General features: G+C 46.8%; 1 protein-coding gene across 2 annotated transcripts in view; it reads left to right on the plus strand.

The window, feature by feature from the left end:
* GCNT2 (glucosaminyl (N-acetyl) transferase 2 (I blood group)) overlaps positions 1-13185 on the plus strand; it is a 26841-nt gene continuing 13656 nt past the window's right edge. The window contains exons 1-2 of one of the 2 annotated variants that reach the window (XM_080379415.1): positions 1-272; positions 1563-2714. In XM_080379415.1, the coding sequence (XP_080235541.1) occupies positions 1766-2714 (949 nt within the window). In that variant the 5' untranslated portion in view covers positions 1-272; positions 1563-1765. Of the gene's footprint in view, positions 2715-13185 lie in introns of both variants that reach the window. The other variant, XM_080379414.1, reaches the window with a different exon arrangement.

Consider the following 13185-nt stretch of genomic DNA (forward strand, 5'->3'; position numbering starts at 1 on the left):
TGCTGTTTGCTCCTGGGGAGAATTATTCACTGTAACAATCAAATTAGGAAGGAACAGGGGTTTGAAGCAGGTTTGCGCTTCCTAGGACAGCATTCACGAGTAACTGAGCTGGGACACATCTCCCCCTCATGGCAGTGTTTGCTGTGCGTTTCTTTGCTAGACTTGGAGAGTGGTCTCAGCTCAGCGTCTGCTCACCTCTCGGAATCCTTTATTACCAAGCTGTACTGCTGGGCTGTGACAGCATTTCCCAGACGACTTCTCAGCAGTGCTAGGTGAGTCTCCATTACTCCCTGGTGCTTTGCACACCTCCATTCCAGCCCCTCGGCTCTGTTGGAGCCGTCCTCCTTCCAAGGGCGCTGGTGTCCACCAGGCAGGCTGTGCTGGATCTCCAGTGTGGCCACAGCTCTCCCTGCCTGTCCCTGCTGGCTCCCAGGTGAGGAGTGGCTCTGCTGCCCAGTAAGCCTGACTGTCAGGTCTGTCCTGTGCTGGTGCCCCTCTTGGGGGACATTCTGGCCACAAGTCCTTACAAAGCTTCTCCAGCACTCCTCATTGCAGGTAGTGACCTACCTGACGGGCTGAAGCCACAGCCTGCAGCCTGTTTGAATGGAGAATCCCAGAGCCTGTGGCCAGGACAGGAGGAAAGTGCAGCTTCTGGGAGGGACCTGCCAGTGCTTGAGGTGACTTGTCTGCATGAGCTGGAAGGCAGCTGATAGTATTTCTGACTCCGTAGCAGGCTGGATTGCTCAATCAAAACATCTATTGGCATAACCCCAGATCATCTGATATTGCCTCAGCATTACTTCGCATTAGAGCAAAGGAACATGATGTTGGAAAAAGTTTATATGCCCCAAACATGTTGTTTCATGGCAGGAGATCCACACGAACAGACTCACAGCTGGAAGAGAGGGAGTTACCGAGTATTTCACTTTAGTCAGAGCCACGCCACAAGGTCTCATTGCATAAGCATGTTGTTATACCAAGTGCATGCATGGCTTTTAGAAACAAGAATGTCTCATCAGAAAATCTAAGGTTAGCTTAAGTAGTTTAAGTAGCAGGTTTTGCTAACCCAGTTCCTTGTGGTGGATGTAAGCCTGGAGCTCATCACAACTTGTCCATGACACTTAGCAGAAACCATTTGGCAAATTTCAAATTTAGAAATGAAGAAAACATTGCTGCAAAAAACCTGATGGCTCTGACATAACTCTACACAGAGGCAAAAAATTATTTTCCTGCTTCTTATGTGTTAGTGCTGGTGGCCTTGCATGGTAGCGTGGTGTGCTGGACAGCCTTTCATAATTCTGGAACAGTGATGACTGATAGACTTGGGTGGTTCGAAAAAACACCAAGTTCCTGTAAGTGAAAAAATAGAATTAGAGGTAAACATCAGATCTTCCTGTCACAGCATGCACACACAGGAAGATTTACAGCTATATGATAGACACAGGGAGAGTGGGGAGGAAGCAGGTAAGAACATACCCATAAGCTGAATTCAGGGGCACTGAAATATCATATAAATATAATATAATGCTAGTAACTATGGAATATGTCTGTTTAATCTTCAGGGTGCTGTGGAGCAGCTTCCATCTGCAAGCGGTTCACTACTTAGGCTGCTTCCATGTCAACAATGGCAATGCAACTATTAATATCAAAAGTAAGAACAGCAGCTACCTACTATGCATCAGACAGATGCATGCGTTCTGCAGCAGAAAGGAAGCACGACAGCAAAACAAGCTGTTTGTGGTGTGTGATCTGATCTCTTTGCAATATGCCAAGGGAGACTCTCTCTGAGCAGATGACTACACTCAGGTATTGCTTCTTCACTGTTCTGATTCTCAGTGTTTCTCTTCCATTTGTTTTCTATGCTGTTAATTTGCATGCACAAAGATCTCTTCAGAGGCTCAACTTCTCAGTGAGCGCAACTTTAGCAGAAGCCTGTAAAGCACTTATTGAAGACAAGGTGTTCTTTCTGAAGGAAAATGCTTTAAAAACATCATTCAGGGAATCCAGTTGCACAGAGTACGTTGCGCAGAACCACTACATGACCCGCACCCTCTCGGCTGAGGAGGCTGCCTTCCCCATCGCCTATGCCATGACCTTGCACAAAGAGTTTGAGACCTTTGAGAGGCTATTCAGGGCGGTTTACATGCCCCAAAACATCTACTGCATCCATGTGGACGCCAAGGCACCGGCCTCCTTCTGGCAGGCGGTGCGGCGCCTGCTGAGCTGCTTCCCCAACGCCTTCCTCGCCTCCCGGTCAGAGCGGGTGGTCTACGGAGGCATCTCCCGCCTGCGGGCTGACCTCCACTGCATGAGAGACCTGCTGGCCTCGGCCGTGCCCTGGCGCTACCTGCTCAACACCTGCGGCCAGGACTTCCCCTTGAAGACCAACCGGGAGATTGTCCAGTGGCTGAAGGGCCTCAGGGGGAAGAACCTCACCCCTGGGGTGCTGCAGCCCCCCCACATCACCGCCCGCACCAAATATGTGCACAGGGAGCAATTATACTCTTTATTTTCTTTCATGCTGTGGACATTTGTACGCAAGCCCCCTCCCCCGCACAACCTGACCATCTACTTTGGCTCCGCGTACGTGGCCGTCAGCCGGCCCTTTGTGGAGTTCGTGCTGGAGGACCAGCGTGCCATCGACCTGCTGGCCTGGTCCGAGGACACCTACAGCCCCGATGAGCACTTCTGGGTGACGCTCAACAGGATCCCGGGTGAGCACACTTTCACTTTTTGTTCTATAGGTGCACACGTGCACGCAGAGGTGTGCACGTGCACTCGCACACACACATATCTGAGGCTGACTTTGACAAAGCCTTGGTGAAAAATGTGATCAGATCATAACTGATGTAAAAGGCTGATCTATCAATAGGCTTATTGCCCTTTTTGATCATTGAGGGAGGGCGGACTGCACCGTGCGTGATGTGCACTGCCGTTCTGCGTCTGAGCAGCAAGAAGCTCAGGGCATCCAAGTTCAAATTGAAATTCTTGGACATTTCAGCTGGCTTAGAGCTTTTATCAGTAAAAATTGAGATGAAGAGAAAAGAAGGAATAAAGATTCAAATATAGAAGCTGTGTAAACATAGTAGTGAAGGTGTTTTCTGCAGGATATTAATTTTTCTGAGGGGAATTTTATTTTTCCACAAAATTTTATCTCTATCTATTATTCCAGAGCCAGAAAATCTGAGTTCAGGCTAGAACCTTCTTCTAGTCTTCATGTGCTTTTCTGTGGGCACACGTATATGCACACACACCAGCTCTCCCATAACGCCTGCAAAACCCCCAGGTGCTCATAGCTGTTGCCTGAACTCCATTGTACACGGTCAAGGATTTGTTCAGAGAAACAGAATCAGAGCCAGTATTTTCATCTTTGCCTTATGTATCTACAATTAATTTTACTTCGTTCATATGATTGTGAAAGGATCAGAAGATGCACAGGCCTTCTCCTAAACGCACGTTGCTTTTAGAAGCACCTGGTAGGAATTTACTGCTCCTGACTCCCTAGAACTTCACAGCAGCCCAAAGCAGGGATGTGAGGAATGGAAGCAAGGATACATTTCTTCTCTTGACTTTTTTTTTTTTCCTTTCCACTTTCTCCCTACTGTAATTGCGGGAAATGAAAATGGGGCAGTAACAGAGAGGCAGGGCATGTCTACTTTAATCTAAGCAGCAGACACTGGGTTCGTTTTGCAAGGCCAGTCTGCTTTCAGATTACCACATAACCCTCTACAAGAACAGTGCTTGCTCTTCCCATAATGATATTCTGCATCTGGCGTGCACAAGATACACAAATGGTGTAATCATTAGCATATATTATTTGTAGCTAGCTGGCTTTTCCAGGAAGCTGGTTGCTGTGATCTTGTTATAGCTTATTGCCTCAGAAGCAATCAACCTGGGACCAGAGATGTTTTCCACAATCAGAAAACTTTAGGTGGTTGCCATTTGCTGTACTGCACTGTGTACAGTACAACAACATGTGTACAGTACACATGCAACATTTCCATGGCAGGTATGTTTTTTTCCGCTTCCTTGTTTTCCCTGCCATTACATTAGGGATGTAAAATGTGGCCATGAAGCTCTGACAGAGGTACTCAGGAGCTGCTGTTGTCCAGGATTTTGAATCCAATCTTGTAAGTGTAGCACAGGGTGTGAGACACTCCTCTGAATGTGTCTGAGTCAGATCGAGAGCTCTGAGTGATGCTGGGGTGAGAAGTCATCCCTCCCAGTGCATGGGTGTTAGCCTGGGACTCAGTTCCTGGCTCTAACAAAAACCTCTTGTCCAAGTTTAACCAAACCATTTTCTTTTAGCTTTTCAGGCATATCAAAGGGAGATAATGGTATCAGGCAGCGGTCTAGCTGTTAGAACCAATAGCTGGAGGCCTCCAGGCTAGCAGAGAGATCATTTAAGGACCAGTTTGGATGGACAGCATATCATGAAAGATCTAAATCAAACAGATATTTGTGGTTTCAGACAGCTGTGATAATCTCAGTTCAGATAAAAGATTAAAAAAGACTGTTTGGCCCCCAAATCTTTAAATAGCATGCTTATTACCCAGAGTCATGCAATGAAGACCAAGATTTCTTTTAGCCCCCTAAAGGCTAAAGACCTAGAGGCTCAGAGGAGACCTCATCGCTCTCTACAACTGCCTGACAGGAGGCTGTAGCGAGGTGGGTGTCAGTCTCTTCTCCCAAGTAACAAGTGATAGGACAAGAGAAAATGGCCTCAAGTTGGGCCAGGGGAGGTTTAGATCGGATATTAGGAAAAATTCTTCACTGAAAGGGCTGTCACGCTTTGGAACAGGCTCCCCAGGGAAGCGGTTCACTCATCATCCCTGAGATATTTAACAGATGTGTAGATGTGGTGCTTAGGGATGTGGTTTATTGGTGGACTTGGCACTGCTAGGTTTATGGTTGGACTTGGTGATCTCAAAAGTCTTTTCCAACTAAATGATTCTATGATTTTATGACTTTCAATTCCCATTCAGTTGCTTTTCAAATAACAGTCTTATCTTTGGTATTTACCTCAGGCCACTTATCTCCCACATGACTCCCGTGTGACAGAAAATTTTTGAAAGTCACTTTTCAGATAAGCAAGAGAAGCACGGGGCAGTTAAAGAAAAGCATTTGCAAAATATGTAGGCCTGAAGTGGCTGGCCCTAAATGACTTGCCCCAGGTCTCACAAGAAACACATACCACCGCAGTGCAGGTTAGTGGTCACGTCCCAGGCCAGCAGTATGAGCACACAGAGCAGAAACGGGGTTCTGGTTGCCGTGGGAGAGGCGTGCATCCACAGCCCATGCTACAGAGTCCTTCAGGGGAACTTTCCTGAATCCTCTTCCGAGCCAAAGTCCTGTCTCCACTTCCATGCGATATGGTCACAGCATATGCATGACTTGGGATGCAGGCAGTCTCAGGTGATAACCCTTCATACTCACGGACACACACGTTGATGCACACATACGCTGGTCCCCTAGTAACTTACACATTGTTCAAGTGGGAAAATAAAGGTCAGGAGAAGTAATAGCAGCACTTCTCATACAGATGTGAGCGTGCAAGATGCTTTTACAAGGGGGATCGGTACTATTATTTCCCATTCACAGCAGCAGGCAGAAAGGGGTGAAATGGTATTCCCAAGGTCTTCAACCGGCACTGGAGCACTGACACCTGACTCCCAGTCTAATGCACTGGATTCAGCTGCTTTTTGGGAATTGGCTCACCTGCAAGATAACACATGTGGTTGCACCGGCACTTCTGCACTGGCCCCACTCCTTTACCAAGGGTGAGTGTGCACAAGGTGGCTGAGCGCTAACAGCTCGTTGTTGCCAAAACAGGAAATTTTCTCCTGCTCATCTCTTTCCACTCCCTTCTGCCCACCAGTCCTGTGCGAGGAGCTTTGCCAGTTCAACTCACTAGATCTGAGGAAAAACAAGTCTCCTTTTCCTTCTGACTGAGTGTATGAATTGAATTGACTTGGTGGAGGATCTGGCCAGCACTGAAGTCAGCACAAATTAAAGCTGGGGGCAAACACGCAGATGTGAGCAAAAAGGAGAGGAAAATGGGAAGGAGAGGAGGAACAAGAGCCAGACCTTCCCTTTTCAGTGACAGTGAGCCATGAGCCTGGCTCATGCCACCTTCTACAATGCCACCTGTGTACAGATATTTTTTTAACATCTGAACTTGGAAGGGTAGGGCAGGATATTTAAAGGCATTGCACGTGTTTTACCAGTACTAACAGTTTCTCTACAATTTTCACCCCAATGCAGATGAGATGTATTTGGGGAATGCAATACTGCTAACTGAACATATGTTTGTTATTGCATTTAAGACTTTTTCTAGGAAATGAGGATATGGAGATACAAACTTTAAAGTCCCATGGGTTATATCACTCTTGCAAACTTTGCCTGTTTAAAACTCACATGCTCAGGTCTTTGTGCTACAGATTTTGTCTATAGGAAGTTCTTTCACGTTGATCCCAGCGAAACAAGTCATGGCTTTGTCTGTTTTAATCTTCAAGATTATCCCATGCACACCCTCCAACTGACGAGTAAGCTATAAGGAAATATTAAAGAGTGCATCCTCAATGCCAAAATAAATGTTAAAAGGACTAGCCCATAGTCTGATGAACAAATGTCACCTGTGTGCCACAGGTAGTTTACTGCAATATCCTGTAAAAATAGCATCTATTTTCCACTTTGACCTTTCTGCTAGGGGTGCTGCTGGCATCAGGTTCATCTGTACAGATGATCTTTGTCTTAAATGATCTGGGTTAACACCAGCCTGGAAAATGTAAAAGAGTTCATTTGTAATCAGTCATTGCCCTGGATCACTACGTATCCTATAAATGGCTGTGCTGGCAGGACCGAAAGGGCTCGGTGGTTATGGGAACAGCCAGGGTGTTCCAGGGACAGGGAATAAATCAAAGGCCAGCAGTATGTATTTAGGTAAGAGGCTCATCTCCCAGAGTACTTTAACCACTATCTTCATCCTTTCTCTCAAAACTGTGACTGAATACACTTGTGCACATGGCAAATATTTCTCCTAGTCTCCTGCACCTGTTTTGCAAATTTCTTGTTCAGGTTTCTCCCAAATTCAGGCATACCAAGAATGTCCTATATTATCCAGACCCTTTCCGTGGTCCCTCTTGACAGCATCTTGGCAAGCTGGTCTCTGTCCTCTCTGCTCTGTTGCAAAGAGACCAGAACTATTACTGCAGGCTGGGAAACACAGCCGAGATGCTGCCTCCTACCTGCTTCACTAGGTGCAGTGTGTACCAGGCACTGCCTCTGGCTTCAAAACATCACCAACACGCATGGAGACGCTGTACTGAAAAGGAAAATGAGGTCTTAGATATTTAGTCACAAAAAGATGCCGGCAGAGCATTCTCTCCTCCACAGGCTCTCTGACCAGAGCCAGCCCTGAGGTGCCCTTCACTCTCCTCACTAGAGGTTATGAAGGATCTCGGTTCCTAGGGAGAGCTGCTACATCTGAGGCCACGGCTACAGCTGGATTTAGAAGTGAACTGCAGTCAAAACTCAATAAACCAGGTGAAGAAGCAGAGAAGTTTGGGGGAGACTCTTCTGCGAGCACACTGGACAGATGCCATGGAGTGTTGCGTGGCGATGTCCACGCTGGCCAAACACTACAAGCTTTCAAGGCATAACAAGAAACCCAGCTATGACCAGGAGAAATTGGGTTTTGCATCTGCACTCTGATGCTTTTGGGGAAGGATTATTCCTAGCAGGGTGCTGCTCCCCCTGGGGTTCGCTCTGTGGCTCCACAGAAATTGCATCAGGGCAACTGAAGGGCCTGTGCGGAGCCATGAACAAGAGGAGCAAGAACTTCAGGAATATGCTTCATGTGGCGTTGTCACTGAGGGAGCTGAGGAATCACCACCATGCAGCTAGCTGGTGTGCCTCCAAAAGGCACGGCGCTGCTGCACAGACACAGCATAACACTCTTGACGCAGGCTTTGCACAGACACATTTACTTTGCTGATTGTGGAATGAAAATGAACATTTTAGTTGGGAGCAGAAGCGTGCTTCTGAAGTGCTTTCCATCCAGCTGTTCCCCTCTTATGGTACGCTAGTTTTATTCAGATAATGGTCTTAGTGCGCAAGTGGATTCCTTCTTTGGTGGAACCAAACCAAAAGATGTACATTAGCAGCACATCCAGTGCACTGCAGCAGCCAAGAGGGACACAAAGATCTCAGCTGGGGAACAGCCTGCACCACTGCCAAGCACAATGCTGGTCCTAAAAAGCACACTAGCAAGTATGTGCCAGTAGAAGACTCCAAAATGTCATGGGCTCATGTTGCATAAGTAGCTAGGTGATGCCTGCTCTGCCGCAGCTGCTGTCTCCTGCCAGCATGCCATTTTGGTTGGTCCTTATTTAGCTCTACGTTTCTCCTGCTTCAATATCCTTTCTTTGCTCTCCATCTCTTGCCATTTCCCCCATGCTGAACTTCACCTGTTTTTCAATGTTCCCCTTTCCTCTTGCTTTCCTTTCTTGAGGGTAAGTGTAAGAGATTGCAGGTTCTGGCGCTCACCCAGGATCCTTGTTCCTGGATACCACAAAAAACCACCCTGCATGTTGGGGTCTGCAGCAGGTCACCAGGGTCTGACACACGTACTATCTAAGATATAGAAGCCATATGTAAAAATAATAAACGCCATTTTGGCCATTTTGTCAGAACCCAGCCACATAGATACAGTGTTTTTATGTCTGTCTCGACTTGCGTTGCCACATCTGCATGAGAACATTCACATCCAGACACTGCTTCTTCCATCTCATCCCAAGTCCAGCACCAATAACCCCATCCCAGCACCCATGCCTTCCAACTCAGGTGCACGTATGGCAGGGAAGTGTGGCAACACACTAGGCTACTGGGGGATCGCTTGTCTGGGGCATCAGTCTTGGTTTTGCCGAGGTGTGATGAGTGTTGCAAGCCCTAATATAAGAGCTGGTAAATCCCTAGCAAGCCCTTCAGGCTATGAGCTGCAAGAGAAAGTCTGCATGTGGCAACTGGCTGTTACAGCAGTCACCCACCCATTCCCTGCCTGGTACAAGTGCCCAGGTACGTTCTGGCAACTGGGCAAGGCTGCAGATGCATCCTGCCATGTTAGAGCAGCCCTTCTAAGCTTCCATGACAAGACCTTAGCATGTGGTTCTTTTCTCTCCCTGAAAATGCTGGCGATGTAGCAATGGTGCCATGCTCAGCATTTCTTTGTTCCCTGTCACTGCAGAGAGCAACAGCAACTAGCCTGAGGTGGTTTGCCTTCACACGGGGTGCGAGGTGGTTAGCTACAGTAATGCACCTCTCATCCCCACTCATTCTGGCTGGCACAAAATTCACCCAGCCACGCACGGGCAGTACGGTGCCACCTCTGGGTTGTGCCTTGGTCACACACATCCCTCCAGAGAGATCAGGAGTGGTGCTTGGCAGCCACTCGGTGTAAGGGAAGCTAGGGGCTTGCAGGGAAAGTGCCAGGGCAGAACCACATTTATTCCTGGTTTCTACAAGAAGCCTTCAGAATGGGGACCAGGTGTGGATCACGTGTCTTATAGAAGGGGGGAAAAAAAGGAGCACCTTGCCACTTTTGCTCTTGTGCCAGCCCAAAAAGGTCATTGGGTGCACAGCATGCCATCGCTACCTGCTGCAAAACCAGGCAAACTTTCGCATCAGCATGAATACCAGGCAGGTGATTACTAGAGGGGTAGCCCACAGTGTCCTGTGCAAGCCCACAAACCCAGACCGCTCTCTGAGCTCGCTGGGCAGGCCACAGAACCACGGAGCCTCCAGCAGCTTCCCATCGAGCACAGGCACCCAGGGACATTAGCAGCCTCAACCCCCTATCTTTGAGTGAAGTTTTTTCTCCTGTTGCTGCTAATCTGGCACAGAAACTGGGAATCTATGGAAGGTGACGTTGCATTCCAGCTGGTGCTTACTTTTCCAAGAATTCATTCACCTGTGCCAACCACCATTTTAAGTGTTTTGGACGCAGTTGTATATTGGGTCTAAGGGCAATGTTTCTCAGCTCTCTCCAAGCGGGATGAAGGTTGCTGACATCTTCATTCATTTTACCAATGATCGGGAAAGAATTAAAGCAGGTGGATAGTTTTCTTTGGAGTGTTAAACCACCCCCAAACCGTGAAAGTGTATCTGCACCATCCTGCTGGCAGGTCCTCAGTTGGGAGCTGAACAGTAGAGGGAAAAATGAGGAGGACAGCTGGCACAGTGTGTCTCAGGTAGTGGCAGGCATGTGGTGGGTGCTGCTGGGGGTCAAGCTGGCAGGCTGTCACGAGAGGTGGGAGGTGTCCTTGCAGTGTCACTGCAGTGCCTCTGAAGCAGTAGCTTTACACCCAAACAAGAGCTGGTGGCTCTCAAGGAACATTCCATTCACATCCCTTGGGTGTGGATGTGAGGTCCGAGAGTAAGACCGGATAATTCTGACTAGCATTGCTAGCACGTTCATCAATCACATTAGCCAATTCCTTATTTTTAAGTGTTTATATGGCCATTTGCTTGTACAAGCAGGCCTGTGGGGGTTTTTTTCCAGACGATTTAGCTTGCACTGAGTTTCTCACTACAGCAAATCATTCAAAACTACTTTGGTATCTTGTATATTCGGTATATTGTAGACAGGTCTTTGGAACAACCTTCTCCTCAATGCATGCATCATACTAATATGCACTATTGGGGTTCTGTTCTGCCTGGTAATGTTCCTTTTCCTTAGCTTAGTGCCCACCCTTCAAAAGACAGACAGAGACGCAGAAGCTTTTAGTATTGATTCCAGACTGTGATGCTCGCTGGATAAGCCACGTTCTAGAAAAAAGGTATTTTGTATCTGCGTCTGCAGCATTACTCATATAACTAATCCTTGTTCTCTCGTTCATATTCTCCATTATTATAATGAGACTTCCTGGTTGAGCAAGAACTTCTCATAGGAGTAAGGCATAAAAAATAGGGATTTTCCTGTGACTGTTACTGAGTTTCATGCCCACAAAGCTGTTGTAATCTCATAGTTAAAACCTTTCTCCTTTGAAAAACTTACTTAACCGAAGGTGTTGCAACACAGTTGCAGCAGTCACAAAAACTCACCTTCTTCACAGCAGAATTCCCTGAAAAATTACTCTTGTCCCCTGTCCACCAGATATTTGGTTCATCTGAGAAGATATAATTTAAAATAGCCTGTGGTCTCTGTGCAGTCTGCAACCGCTGGATTTTAAGCACTGCTTTCAGTAGGAACAATACTTTGTTTTACAACCAATTGTTTGCTTCTTACTAAAACACTACTTGGTGATGACAAGAGAAGGAAGGGTATGTCTTCAACAGGTCTTTTTGAAAAGTCACAGCTAAGAAATGGGCTTGTGTTCCTTTACTTGATTATCTTTACAACTATCAGACATTGGTATAATAAGATTCAAACAGCACAAGCCCTTGAAGAACAGAATCAGATGGGAGTAATTTAAGGAAGAATTCTTTTCTTTCTAAATTCTGGCATCAGGTAATGTCTGTTCCCACTCCTGCATGTAAGCAACTAAACTTCAGTCCAGCTGCAGTAACAGAGACTTGTCTTGACGTTCCCAGATGCTGAGTTGCCAACATCCCTTGTTTTTGTTAGGGGGGAACTCCAGTCAGGCTGCTTGAATCTGTCTCCTTCCACCTATGAGCAGATTCATCTCCTAAAGGTACGTTACACGTGTTGAGAGACAAACCTGGCTGCCAGCACCCTGCCTGGGCAGCTGAGGTGGAAGCTGGCAGAACCATGCCTCATGGTGCCGGGGTGGGCACCGGCAGCTCCTGTGGAGCAGCAATCCCACCGGCTGTCCTCAGCGCCCAGGGTGTCCCCACAGGTCCAGCTGGCTCCCACTCTGGGAAGCAGGTGTCTCCTGAACAGCCTTGTGGAGTTCAGCTCGTCTCAGGTGGGACTGCAACCCTGCCAAAGACCCTGGGGTTAATCTATGGGTCAATAACTGCTCAGGAAAATGTCTTTCAAGATGTATCATCAAATGAAGCTACTACAGCTGAGACCTTCTCCTTCTTATCCATCAGATGATTCAACACAGGAGCTGCAGTTTGGAAAAGAGCTGGATAGAAGTACAGCGAGCAATTCATGCCGAAGTTTCTGTTAACTTTCACCATCAGCACCACTTCACAAACAAACTGTATTTATAAGAACAAGCCCCCAAACAGTGTACGAATTTGAAATCAGTTGCTGAAACAAATATTTCAAGGAAAATATGGTAAATCCATTTTTTTCCCAGTGCTGAGCTATGCTTTCCCCCGCTCTTTAATTAACTTCCAGAAATGCCTAGTTTACTCAATTTGGGTGATGGTGAATAATGTGGAGTCAGTAGTTCAGTATTTCTGGAAGGCAGTGCCTTCCAGTGCTTTTGTGGATGTCCTGGGGTCGTTCCTGTTTTGTCAGTCATCTTTCTGCTTTCCCACTGTGTCAGCATTTACCAAGTCTATCCACACACCACATTTACTACCATCTGTTACAAACAGGTTTTTAATTTGGGATGGTAATGCACATTCCAGCCCATTTAAAGTGTTTATCCCCTGCCATCACTGCCTCTTTTTGTCTTTTATAAAGTGTTATCTTTAGCTTAATGCTTTCTGTGGAAGAGTAACTTTTTCTGAATTTTCCCCAGGACAAACCCACACTTTTTGGCATGTTATTTTATTTGCTAATGACCCAATATACAGATATACAGAGGGGGAAAAACAGAGTCATGAAGTTCTGGTTACAGCTGCCGCCTATCTCTGTTTATGACAAAGTGTTGTGGTGGTTCTGCTGGAGGATCATACAGTCTTTTTGCATCTGATATAAAAGTCGTGAGTCGGTATTTGCAAACCACCACCCTTACTTACCAGGAACGAGCTATCCTTAAAAACACAGAGCAAAGCAAGCAAACAGAAAAAAACCCAGCCCTGATGTTTAACCTTTCTCCCATCCATTTTCTTAAACCCCCCCCCGAACTCCAACCCCAACCCCCCCCCCCCCCCGACACTGTTCAGTGCCTTTAGGGTCTCATTTGTCCCTCACTGTGCTTCTCTTCAAGCTCACAAGCAAAATAGTTGTTGGGTTATAGTAACTTCAGAGGTACTGTACTTGTTGCCGTCTAGGAAAGGAACAGAAAAAACGCAAAACAGTAACAAAATCTCACTTTGCTTTCACCT

Source organism: Falco punctatus (genome assembly GCF_963210335.1).
Source record: "Falco punctatus genome assembly, chromosome: 3".
Classification (NCBI taxonomy): Eukaryota; Metazoa; Chordata; class Aves; order Falconiformes; family Falconidae; genus Falco; species Falco punctatus.